This window comes from Cygnus atratus, chromosome 6, assembly GCF_013377495.2.
Source record: "Cygnus atratus isolate AKBS03 ecotype Queensland, Australia chromosome 6, CAtr_DNAZoo_HiC_assembly, whole genome shotgun sequence".
NCBI classification, from domain to species: Eukaryota; Metazoa; Chordata; class Aves; order Anseriformes; family Anatidae; genus Cygnus; species Cygnus atratus.
Window position 1 is genome coordinate 10262357 of NC_066367.1, and position 12265 is coordinate 10274621.

The 12265-nt window shown below is 44.7% G+C and overlaps 1 protein-coding gene across 1 annotated transcript in view; it reads left to right on the plus strand.

The window, feature by feature from the left end:
• The window catches only part of TRPM8 (transient receptor potential cation channel subfamily M member 8), an 83653-nt gene that overhangs the window by 38272 nt on the left and 33116 nt on the right, over positions 1-12265 (plus strand). The window contains exons 4-8 of the mRNA XM_035571985.2: positions 4795-4951; positions 8360-8537; positions 8886-9058; positions 10264-10438; positions 11539-11606. Coding sequence (XP_035427878.2) covers positions 4795-4951; positions 8360-8537; positions 8886-9058; positions 10264-10438; positions 11539-11606 — 751 coding nt within the window. The remainder of the gene's footprint in view (positions 1-4794; positions 4952-8359; positions 8538-8885; positions 9059-10263; positions 10439-11538; positions 11607-12265) is intronic.

A 12265-nucleotide genomic window follows, 5' to 3' on the forward strand; every position in this document is an offset into this window, starting at 1 on the left:
TAAACCCATGCTGACTGGGCCTGATCGCCTGCTTGCCCTGCAAGTGCCGCGTGATGACCCTCAAGATAATCTGCTCCATGAGCTTTCCTGGCACTGAGGTCAAACTGACAGGCCTATAGTTACCCGGGTCTGCCCTCCGGCCCTTCTTATAGATGGGTGTCACATTGGCTAGCCGCCAGTCAACTGGGACCTCCCCCGATAGCCAGGACTGCCGATAAATGATGGAAAGCGGCTCGGCCAGCTCCTCCGCCAGTTCTTTCAGTACCCTCGGGTGCATCCCATCCGGCCCCATCGACTTGCGCACATCCAAGCTCCTTAGCAGGTCGCCAACCATTTCCTCATGAATAGCGAAGGCCACATCCTGCTCCCCATCCCCTTCCGCCATCTCAGGGCACTGGGTATCCAGAGAACAACTGGTATTGCCGCTAAAGACTGAGGCAAAGGCGGCATTAAGCACCTCAGCCTTTTCCTCATCCTTAGTAACTAGGTTTCCCCTCGCATCCAGTAAAGGATGGAGATTCTCCTTAGTCCTCCGTTTCGCGTTGATATATTTGTAAAAGGATTTTTTGTTGTCTTTAACGGCAGTGGCCAGGTTGAGCTCCAGATGAGCTTTGGCCTTTCTAATTTTCTCCCTGCACAGCCTCGCTACATCCTTGTAGTCCTCCTCAGCGGCCCGCCCTTTTTTCCAAAGATTATAAACCCTCTTTTTTCTGCTAAGCACAAGCCGCAACTCTCTGTTGAGCCAGGCCGGTCTTCTTCCACGCCGGCTCGTCTTTGGGCACGTGGGGACGGACCGCTCCTGTGCCGTTAAGATTTCCTTCTTGAGGAGCGCCCAGCCTTCCTGGACTCCTCTGCCCTTCAGAACCGCCTCCCAAGGGACTCGGCCAACCAGCGTCCTGAGCAGCTCAAAGTCAGCCCTCCGGAAGTCCAATACAGCAGTTTTACTGGTCCCCTTCCTGGCCTCGCCAAGAATAGAGAACTCTACCATTTCGTGGTCACTCTGTCCAAGACAGTTTCCGACCACCACATCTCCCACCAGTCCTTCTCTGTTTGTGAAGAGAAGGTCTAGCGGGGCACCACCCCTGGTAGGTTCACTGACCAGCTGCATCAGGAAGCTATCTCCCACGCTCTCCAGAAACCTCCTAGACTGCTTTCTCTGTGCCGTGTTGTGTTTCCAGGATATATCCGGGAAGTTGAAGTCCCCCATGAGGACAAGCGCCGACGATTTTGCAACTTCTGTCAGTTGCCTATAAAACTCCTCATCTGTCTCCTCATCCTGGTTCGGCGGTCTATAACAGACCCCGACCAGGACGCTAGCCTTGCCAGCCTTCCCGCGGATCCTAACCCACAGGGATTCAACCTTATCATTCCCAGCCTGGAGTTCCACAACATCAAAAGATTCTCTAATGTAGAGAGCCACGCCACCACCCCCTCTGTGCTGTCTGTCCCTCCTGAAGAGCCGATAGCCAGGCATTGCAGCACTCCAGTCGTGGGAGCTGTCCCACCACGTCTCCGTGATGGCAACCAAGTCGTAGCCTTCCTGCTGCACGATGGCTTCCAGCTCCTCCTGTTTGTTACCCATGCTGCGTGCATTAGTGTAGATGCACTTCAGCTGGGCCATCGCGTTCTTCCCCAGCCTAGCCATTGTTTCCCCCGGCACGGCTCCAACAAGCCTTGTTTGAGCCCCGTCCCCCTTCTTGCCTAGTTTAAAGCTCTCTCTATGAGCCCCGCCAGCTCCTGGCCTAGGATCCGTTTTCCCCTTGGAGATAGGGACCCGTCTGGGGCCATCAGGCCGGGTGCCGAGTAAAGCTCCCCATGGTGAAAAAACTCAAAATTTCTGTGCTGACACCAGCCTCTGAGCCACCTATTAACCACGTGAGCTTTCCATGTCCTCTCCGTGCCTCTCCCTTCCCCCGTAGGGATAGACGAAAACACCACCTGCACTCCCGCTCCCTCAACCAATCGTCCCAGCCCCCTATAGTCCTGTTTGATAGCCTTCAGGCTTCTCTTTTCAAGATCATCACTGCCAGCCTGGACTATCAAAAGCGGGTAATAGTCAGAGGGGCGAACCAGGTTTGGAAGCTTCCTGGTAACGTCTCTGACCCTGACCCTGGCCCCAGGGAGGCAGCAGACTTCCCTATGCGTGGGGTCAGGCCGACAAATAGGGCCCTCCGTTCCCCTGAGGAGGGAGTCGCCCACAACAATCACCCTTCTTTCGTTCTTGGTGGAGGCAGTCCTGAGGCATGGAGTCAACTTCCTCACCTCAGGCATCCTCCTGGGTAGGCTTCCTACCTTGTCCTCACCCACTCCCCAACCACTCCTCAACGTCCTCAACCACTCCTATCAGTTAAAAAAAAAAAAAAAAAAGATTGAGCACCACCCATATATATGTCTTCACAAATTTACTACTGTACTAATTATGAACATTATAAGATTTGTATTCATAGATTCATATTTATAGAATAGTTCAGTTGGAAGGGACCTACGAAGACTATCAGGCCCAGCTGGCTGACCACTCCAGGGCTAACCAAAAGCTAATGCATGTTACTGAGGGCAGTGTCCAAATGCCTCTTGAACACTGACAGCCCTGGGGCAGCACCCACCTCGCTAGGAAGCCTGTTCCAGTGTTTGACCACTACTGGGCCATATCCCTATTATCTTCCCAGGATGTATGTCCCTGCCTCCATTTTGTTTTTGTGTTTTAATTTGACTGAGAGGTTCTGATTCAGTCATACTGGTCTCCTGTGTCCCCTACCCAATTTCTTGCATGTTGGAATTGAGAGTTCTCTTGTCCTAAGAAAAATATCTTTAAATATATCCCAGCTCTTCATGCCTGAGGGCAGTTTCCCAGGGCTTCCCATCCACTGATCTCTTAGCTGAAAGTTTTCCTTCCTAAGGTTTAGGGTCCTGACTATTCTTTTTGCCCAGCCTATATCCCTCAAGATCATAAATCCTACTAGGGCACAGTCACTGCAGCCCACATTACCTCCAGTCCTGACTGCTCCAGGAGGTTCCTCTGCATTGGTGAGCAGCAGGTCCAGTAATGCATCTCCTTTGGTTAGGCTTTCTATCACCTGGACTAGGATGTTACCCTCAACACACTCCAGGAGTCTCCTAGACTGCTTGCTGTACCATGTTTCCAGCAGATGTTAGGCTGGCTGAAGTCGCCTAGCAGGACCAGGGCCTGCCAATGTGATGCTTCCTGTAGCTGAAGGAAGAACAATTCATCAACATTCTCCTGTTGATCAGCCAGTCTGTAGTAAACACCTACCACAAGGTTTCCTTCATTGGCTTGACTTCTAATTCATTGCTATTTTTCAATAACAGCTCCATGCAGTCAATCTTTTCTTTTCCAGAGAGGGCAAGTCCACTGCCTCTCCTTCCTTGCCTATCTCTTCTGAAGAGTTTATATCTATTCATCACTGCACTCCAGTTGTGAGAGTCGTCATGTTTCTGTGATAGCAATTATCTCATAGTTTTCCAGCTGCGTGATGGCTTCAAACATGAATCAATAAGTCTGCCCAGCTTGTTGGTAGAGATGGTCTTGCCCCACTTATTCATCTCATCTCCCAACAATCCTGGCCTCTTGAAGGAGGTACTGTGATCATCGAATCTGAAACCTTGACTGTGGTACTAGCCATGTAGCTGGGTATTGACTTGTTTCAACTCATCTGTGCCTACCTGGACCCTACCTCTGACTGGGAGGACTAAGGAGAATGTTACCTGTGCTCCCAAACCTTTTTTCATTGCTCTGAGAGATGTGTAGTCCACCTTGATGGTTCTGAGTTGTCTTGTTGCCGTATCATTGGTTGCTATATGGAAGAGTAGAAGCTGATAACCATTCTCTCTTGATATGAAAATGTATTAGCCCTGCTCAGTCAGGCCCTGGGTTTACATGGAAAATGATTACATTCAAGAAGGCCTCTTCATACCTGGTTAAGAGCACAAAAATGAAAATAAACTATTTGGATCCTTTAGGTTTGCATCTGATGAGGTCACATCTGTTGTTCTCTGATGCCAAATTCTGCTTCATTTCTGTGCTTAGTTAGGAGTTTCAAATTAAGCTGCTAGTGATCTAACTAGAATTGTGGTGATGACAGAGGTCATATAGGTAAGACCTATCCTAAGATGTCAGCTCACGTGCCAGCATGGACTGATTCCTGAGATGTATTCCACTTTGTTTCCTGGCACAAGTAAGAACAGACGCAGATTGTAGGAGGACGAAGTGTGATTATTCTTCACCGTGAGGGCGGTGAGGCACTGTCCCAGGCTGCCCCGAGGAGCTGTGGGTGCCCCATCCCTGGCAGTGCCCAAGGCCAGGCTGGATGGGGCCTGCTCTGCTTGAGTGGGGCCCCTGCCCATGGCAGGTGGCTGGAACTAGGTGGTCTTTAAGGTCTCTTCCAACCCAAACCATTCTTTGATTAGGTGTTGGTCTCAGATAATCATGGCTCATTTTACATGCTAATTTGTCATGTAGCAAATTAGTTGAGTCCCATGCACGACTGGTGCCACAACTCCTCCTGCTGCTTGGTTTGTTTTATTTGTACAACCCTGCTCCCAGACTTTTCATTTGGGACTGCTACTGTAGTTACACTGTGTTTCACAAGCTCCAGGTTTGTTGCAGAACAATACTTCTTGGAAATGTCCTGGTAGGGGAGAAGTTTTGAAGGTGGTGTCAATTGTGAACATTTTCTTTCTCTTGTTAATAAAAATAGTTACTGAAAGAATTGAGGGCTTACTTTTCTGTACTCAGAACAATAACTGGGGTTTGGTGCCTGTTCACTCTTCTTTTAGGGGCAACTTGTGTAAGTGTGGATACCCTGAAAATCAACATATAGAGGGGACTCAGATTAATAACAATGAAAAATGGAATTATAAGAAGCACACTAAGGAACTTCCCACTGATGCCTTTGGGGACATTCACTTTGAAAACATGGGAAAAAGAGGCAAGGTAAGTGATAATATTAAAGGTATGTGTTAGGCCCCTGTTGGGTGCACCATATTAGGAGTCCTGAATCCAATGCCAGCAAAAGTTTCTAAAAGCAGAGAAGGTGAAGCTGGAGTATATTTTATTTTCAAGGAAATGGAAAGAGGCTACAAAGGAGACAAGATATCAAGCTATGATAACTATAATAAAGAATAATTTCTTCTGTGTTAATAGTTTTTATAGGCAGGTGATGTGGGTGGGGTGAAAAGAGGTTATCTTTTTCCAAGTGTGGCAAAAGAATGAAGGTGATGCTCATTTATTTTATTTTTTTCTTCTCTTCATGTACCTAGTTTTATTATAATTTGCATATTAATACAATTCTGAAGGCCTGGAGTTTGGAGGAAATAATTTCAACTAGACCTGTGATGTCTGTCACTAGGACTCTGTACCCCAAGTGTATCAATGTCCATTCGCAGTAGCATTTTGTAGTCCTCATTTATACTGAAATGTGATGGTGTTGAAGAACAACTCAGCACCTTTTTACCTATCTACAGTAGTGAACCCAACATGCTAAGTTCCAATGCCTGAACAATCAGGTTGCTAATAAAGATATGTTGTTCCTGACTGTCTGACTTTAACACCAAGGCGAGATTGTTTTCTTGATTGTTTTCCTCCTCCTTTCCAGTGTGGACTAACCTATGCTTTAGAAAGAAAATGGTGTGAGGATGTACACCAGTGTAACCCTTGGGACAGGAGCATGTGTAGCATGCTTTGCCTTTGAAGGTGCAACAGGATCCATGAGATAACCATAGGGCTTTAACATCTGTAAGGATGTAAGACCTTTCTTCTGAGGACCGGTGCTCTTCAGTACAGAAGTTGCACATGCCTGCTTGATACTCCACAAAATCATTATTGATGCTTTATAATGGCTTTAAAATCGTGTGCAATGTCATTCAGCACCTGCCAACAGAGCTTGCTGGTCACTCATGTATATTGCCTTCCTCCCGAACTGTTCTATGTGCACAGTCTGTGGAGTTACAGCTTTTCTTTACATACATTCCTATCTTATGCCCTGTACTGGACACTCTGAAAGGTGCTTTGGGATGTTGGAATGAGGCCTTTTGTGCTGCACGTAGAATAATAGAGTAACTTTGTTTAGAACTCTTTCTGAATTTTTCTAGTAAAAACTCCTGCTCAAAGCACACCCACTTGTGTGGCAGGGCTCAGGCCCCTGCCCAGTTGAAGTCTGAGTATTCCCTGGGGTGGAGAACCTACACTGAGGGTAAATTCATAGGAAATATAAGATACCAGTGGAACTTCAGAGGCTTCATTGTTTTTCCTCCTCTTCCCCTCTCCCTTTTCCTCCTCACCTTGCAGCCCCCTCCCTTCAAATCCAAGGTAACCAAAGACTGTATTCAGTGAGGGAAAAGATGTTTTATTCTGTGTCACGCTTCCTAGGACACATGAGTGTTTTGGCAGAAATGCTAGGCTTGAACAGATCGATAAAACCTCTGCATTTAGCAAGCCCTACTTGAGCTCAGTTACTTCTGCAGTTTTGCTCAGAACCTGCAGCATCCAAGAACCTCGTTGTTTCTGTATGTAATGTTCTGGTAGCCTCCAATCTGAAAAGTGCTGCACTCGAATACCTTTCCGAATTCAGCTCTTGAGATACTTCATTGCCTGTGTTTGAGGAGTGGATGAATGTGAGCGGGAATAGTTGGAGTGCACTAGTTGGGTGTACCAGGCAGATGGCACTGTTGCATCTTGGAGAAAGCAAGTGGCTAACCCGAGGCATTCACCTGACTGAGTATAGCCTCAGCAAGGACTCTAGAGGTGGGAAGTGCCAGATGAATAGTTGGTGGTGCGTGGAATAAAGCTGAGGTGTGTTTATGATTACACGTTGTGATGATATACGAGAGAACAAGATGAACTGCGTGGGCAGGTCAGCTTTAGTACCTGTTGTTTTTTTTTTGTTATTGCTTTATATAGATGAAAACAAGTTATTCAGCTGGAAACCTTTATCTGCTGATGAAACAAAACTGTATGCATAAAGACATAAAGGATTTTGTGTTATCAGTACAGAGACTTGTACAGGAGAAATTCCTTCTAACTCTAGAGCTAACAAGGTTTGCATTGGAGATGGTTTAGCAGCTCTGTGGAGCGGTTGTTTCTGGCAGCTTCCCCTCTCCTGCAGAACAGCCAACTCTCCATGCATTTGATGATCCTTAGAGTAGATGCTGTGAGATTCCATTAGCTCTCATGTAGCACCTTGTGCCTTCTAGGCTTGCTCTGTGACGTACTGTTCTGAGCCAGATGCAATAACTAGCCCTGGGAATCCTTCCTAGAACAGATGAGTATGTTCTTCAGTTTAAGTTAACTGCCTCTCAATATTTTATTTTTGATTTTTTTAATTTTTTTTTTTTTAGCAGAGAAAACAATCAAAAAAAGCCCCAGAGCTTTTACGTAAAAGGAAAGATGGTAGGTCTATCCGAGGACAGATTATCTATCTTATGTTCTTCATAGCATCCTCACTGAGTGTTCAAGATTTACTAAAAATTTGATAAAGTTTTCATGATGTGTTATATATATATGTTGTGATAGGAACACCATATATATGGAGTCTAGAATTTCTAGTTTGTCAAATTAAGACTTTAACAGTGTACTCAAAATACAATTCTAATTATTATTGTTCACTTACAAGAATACTACCATTAATCCATAAACAAAGCTATACATAGCTTTGTTAAAGTTAAAATCATTATATTGCAAACTTCCTTTGGTTCATCCTGTGAATCCCATGGTCAATGCTCTTGCCTTCACCTAGTAGCACTGCTATCACATCTATAATCAGCTGAGGACAAATAGGTTCTGAGAATCTGCACTCTCAGTTCAGTACAAAGACTGTGGACTTTTAGTAGTAGTGGCAAAAATCATATTTCGTGGACTACACAGTTTATCTTCTGCCCAGTTAAAGTTGTATGTGGCAGAAGCTGGTAGTGCAGTTTCAGCACTGCAACTCTGTTTGAGTTGCAAACTCCTGACAGGTTGAAGTTTTGGGACTGAACCCAGAAAAGGTGGAGCTGGAGATTGTAAGGCCTGCAGTCACATTCCTTACTGTGCTGCGGGTCTGAAATTACCACTCAATGTTCCACTTTAAGACTGTGCCTTATCTCTAGACCTGGTCACTGAGCTGTCAAGAGACAAAAGTACCTTGGAAGTCCTAGCAATGGTGCCTGCTTGTAGTGGGAATATAAAGATACTTTAGAGGAAGAAATGAATACTTAAGCTCCAATTCTTCATCACTTCAGCCTCTGTCTGCCAGCTACTGGAATGAGAGTGTAGACTAGAGAAGAAAATACAATTCCTGGTCTGTTCCCAGCTAATACTATTTATCTCTTGTTATTTGTTTCTCTTATATTTTTCTCTCCAAAGTACATCCGTTTGTCGTGTGACACAGACTCTGAAACACTCTATGATCTCATGACACAGCATTGGCACCTGAAAACCCCTAACCTTGTCATCTCTGTCACTGGAGGCGCAAAGAACTTTGCACTCAAGCCCCGGATGCGCAAGATATTCAGCAGGCTGATCTACATTGCCCAGTCCAAAGGTAAAGACCTGCAAATGGGTCTATGTTATTTTATTACAGTGTTGGAGAGGAAGCACCTCAAAGGGTCAGAAGGGAAGCAGTGCATTCAGTTTGTTTCTGCTTGGCTGATGCACTTGGGACAAATGTTGCCTAACAGTTTGTAAGTAACAGGGTTGAGAACTAGCCATCAGGATGCCTGTGATAATGTAAATTGTGTACCGTATCTTTTGTGTTTAACTGAAGAATAAATGTCTCCTTTATGGTAAGGTCTTAAGAGGGAGTTGGGTTGTGGTATTTTAAAGGGTGGGTGTTACGAGAGTGGGTATTCCACTGCATTTTCCCAGGTTATCCCCCCTGTGTTATCCCCAGGAGCCTGGATTTTCACAGGAGGCACACATTACGGGCTGATGAAGTACATCGGGGAAGTGGTCAGAGACAACACCATCAGTCGGAGCTCAGAGGAGAATGTGGTGGCTATCGGCATAGCGGCCTGGGGCATGATTTCCAACCGAGAAAGCCTGATTCGCAGTGGTGATAACGACGTAAGAAACTTTTTCAGTCAGTGGGGAAACGAAGACAAGGCTCTGCTGTAAATTGTACAGATTGTCTCTAACCAAGTTGTGCTTTCAGCAAGAATGATATCTAGGCTGATGCTATTGGTCATGTAGTGACTGACTTGAGTCAGTCAAGAGCTCTTCTGCTCGTATGTTCTGGTAAAGCAGAGCTTGCCAGACTTTTTTCCAGTGCAGTTTTTGTGTAGAAACGCATCTGTCTGCTTAGCCTGACTTTGTGTGTCCTAAACAATTCAGTCTGGGGCCAGCTTTTCCTCAGCATACGTAGCAGTGAGATGCACTACCAGGTGCTCTTCCCAGAGCAGGAGGGAACTCAAGTGTTTAAGGTGGTCACACGTCAGGCCTGGTGGGGGAACCAGCAAGGGATTTCAGCTGTACACATAGCATACCTGTGTGGATGTTCAGCTGCTCTAATTTCACATATGGCAGAGGGTTAGGGAATAACCTCTTCCACAGTTACTCTAGCTGCTGTGAAATCCTTACATGGCAGTAGTCCACAGTGGGGATTCCCATGTACTAAGACACATTGTGCCAGCTGTTGCTGTTAGGGTACTGTCATCTCATCAGTCAGACACACTGGCATAACTCCCCTTACCTTGTGTCTGCCAGCTGTTACAAAGCTTGTCTAAAATCTATCCGGCTAGGTAAGGAAAAACAGTTTTAATTAGCTGAGAGCTCTGAGGAGATTTGAGGCTTGGACTAGATGATCTCAAGAGGTTCCTTCCAACCTCAATATTTCTACAGGTCTCTGAGGTGCTGAAAGTAAGTTTTGGGGTGTTGAAAGTAAGTTTTCCACAGTTTTAATGTTTCTGGTGGCTGAAGGAAGCATACTTTCCTTCTGCATTGCTTAATAGGATTTCTGAAAGGACTAAACTGTCACAAACAGTTTCATTCTGTTCCATTAGCTGAGGTACAGTTCTGAGAGGATTGTCTCAAATCAGGCTGCTCTTGTAAAGAAAAACTTTCTCTGCAAATATTTATACTGTGCTCTTTCATGGGGTTTATCCCACTGTCTTTTGTGTGTGTTGGGGCTGTCAGTGAGCAGTGTCTTGAATCAGGAAATTCAGACTCCTAAATAATGAGGAATTGTTGGTGGCTAAGGGTTTGGCTGTCACTGTCTTGTCCTCGAAGGCTTGTGCATGCATCTCTGTTAAACACTGTGCTTGTGATTCTAGGGGTACTACTTGGCCCATTACATAATGGACGATCTCAAGAGAGACCCCCTCTATTGTCTGGATAATAATCACACCCATCTCTTACTGGTTGACAACGGCACCCATGGGCACCCAACGATAGAGGCAAAAGTACGAACTCAGTTAGAAAAATACATTTCGGAGCGGGTTATCCCAGGTAGGTGTGGATGTCAGGTTGCAGACCTCCTTCTCCTTAGACCTTGCATGCTTTGGAGCTCATTGACAATGTTTTTTCTGGGAATAAAAGAGTAGTAGTAGCGTCCCTTGAATGCTAGGCTGGAAGGGATGTGTTGTCTGCATTACGTGAATGCTCTTTCAGGAATAGCCAGGCTTCTTCAGTGCGATCTCCTCTCATCTTCCTTTCTGCATGTGACAATAGTCCTTTGTAGGACACAGCAAATAATGTTTCAGCAATGCAGCCCTTCCTTCTCTTCCTGCTGAGCTATCTGTGGGAGGCTGACCTTTGGCTTCTGCATATATCCCACCTGGCACTGAATTCCAGGTAGCTGAAGCACAGGTACACAGGAGCTGAAATTAGGCTTTTCCAAAAATATTCATTTGTGAGGGTGATTGATCCATCTGTAACCTGCTCATTTATCTTTTGGCTCCTTTGCCAAGAAGGGAAAAAAACAAAGGCCTTGACAGGAAGTTCTTAATTAAATATTTGTGTGTATGTGTATATATACACACACACACACACACATATATATATATATATATATAACTGTGTACCTCAGCTAGAAGCATACTTGCTATTAGTCATGATGAAGCATCCAGAATTATTATGAAACTTGGTATATCTCTTAAAAACTAGCTGCTGGAGTCATGGGAGTCTTAGCTATCCTTTACAATTGAAACTGTGAAGAGTCAGCAGTTCTGAACCTTCAGCTTTTGATAAGGACCTTGTATCTAGACTCCAAATAGTCAAAGCAGTAGGTAAATAGAATAAAATCAAATGTTTGGGGGACATTGGAGCTAATAAAAATTATGATTGCTAGGAGGAAGAAAGTATCTATTGGAGAAGGCTGTCTGATGTCAGCCTAGTCAGACTGCTAGTCAAAATGGAGCTTTCGTGTTTGTTTGTTTGTTTGTTTAAAAAAAAAGTAAAGTTGTAGATAAATTTAGCAAAATCAACAGTAAACTAGTATCAAAATGAGCAGCTTGGAAACTCTATCATTATACTGAGAAGAAATGGATTGATCAAATTGCAGTAATGGGTTGAAACTTTTTCCCTTTTTCTTTTGGCATGTTCCACAGAATCGAATTACGGTGGGAAGATTCCAATTGTATGTTTTGCCCAAGGTGGAGGGAAAGAGACTTTGAAAGTAAGTTTATTTCTTTCATTTCTTTCTTTCACTTTTTGACAGTAGGGGTACTGATCTAATATTTAAGAGAGATTAGATATTACTCCATAAGCAACATGATAAAGTATCCCGTCCAATTATTCACTGAAGAATGCTTACTTGCAAGAATGCTGGCTTGCAGTTGTTTTTAAGCGTACGAAGTGTGTTTCAGTTGACATTTTCTGTGCAAAGTTTCTACCTCAGGCTGACATTCTGAAAAATTTTTAGCTGGAACAGTTCAGTTCTCTTTGTTCTTCTATAACAAGTTCATTTGAGCAGCAATCACAGTAGTCATTGTCAGCCATGTAGCTCTTGATCCTCTTTGTATGAGGTTGTCTAATTTTTTGGTTTGGCAAAATTCAGCTTGCACTTGCTTTGTGGAGATTAGTGTTTACATCTAATATGCAAGGAAGGTGAGTTTGTGTTGGAGATTCTCCAGTTCAGAGCTTGCTTGAGCTGACTTGATATCTGCTCCTGAGAACTGTGGGCCACACATAGTTTAAATATAGACAGATGAACAAGGCAGGAAGGCTCTGCTGATTCTGATCCTGTAGAAGGGGAGGGATTAGGCATCATCTTCAAATAGAAGACAGGCAGGAAGAGGATGAACAGAATGGAGAATGGAGCCAGACAAAAGAAGT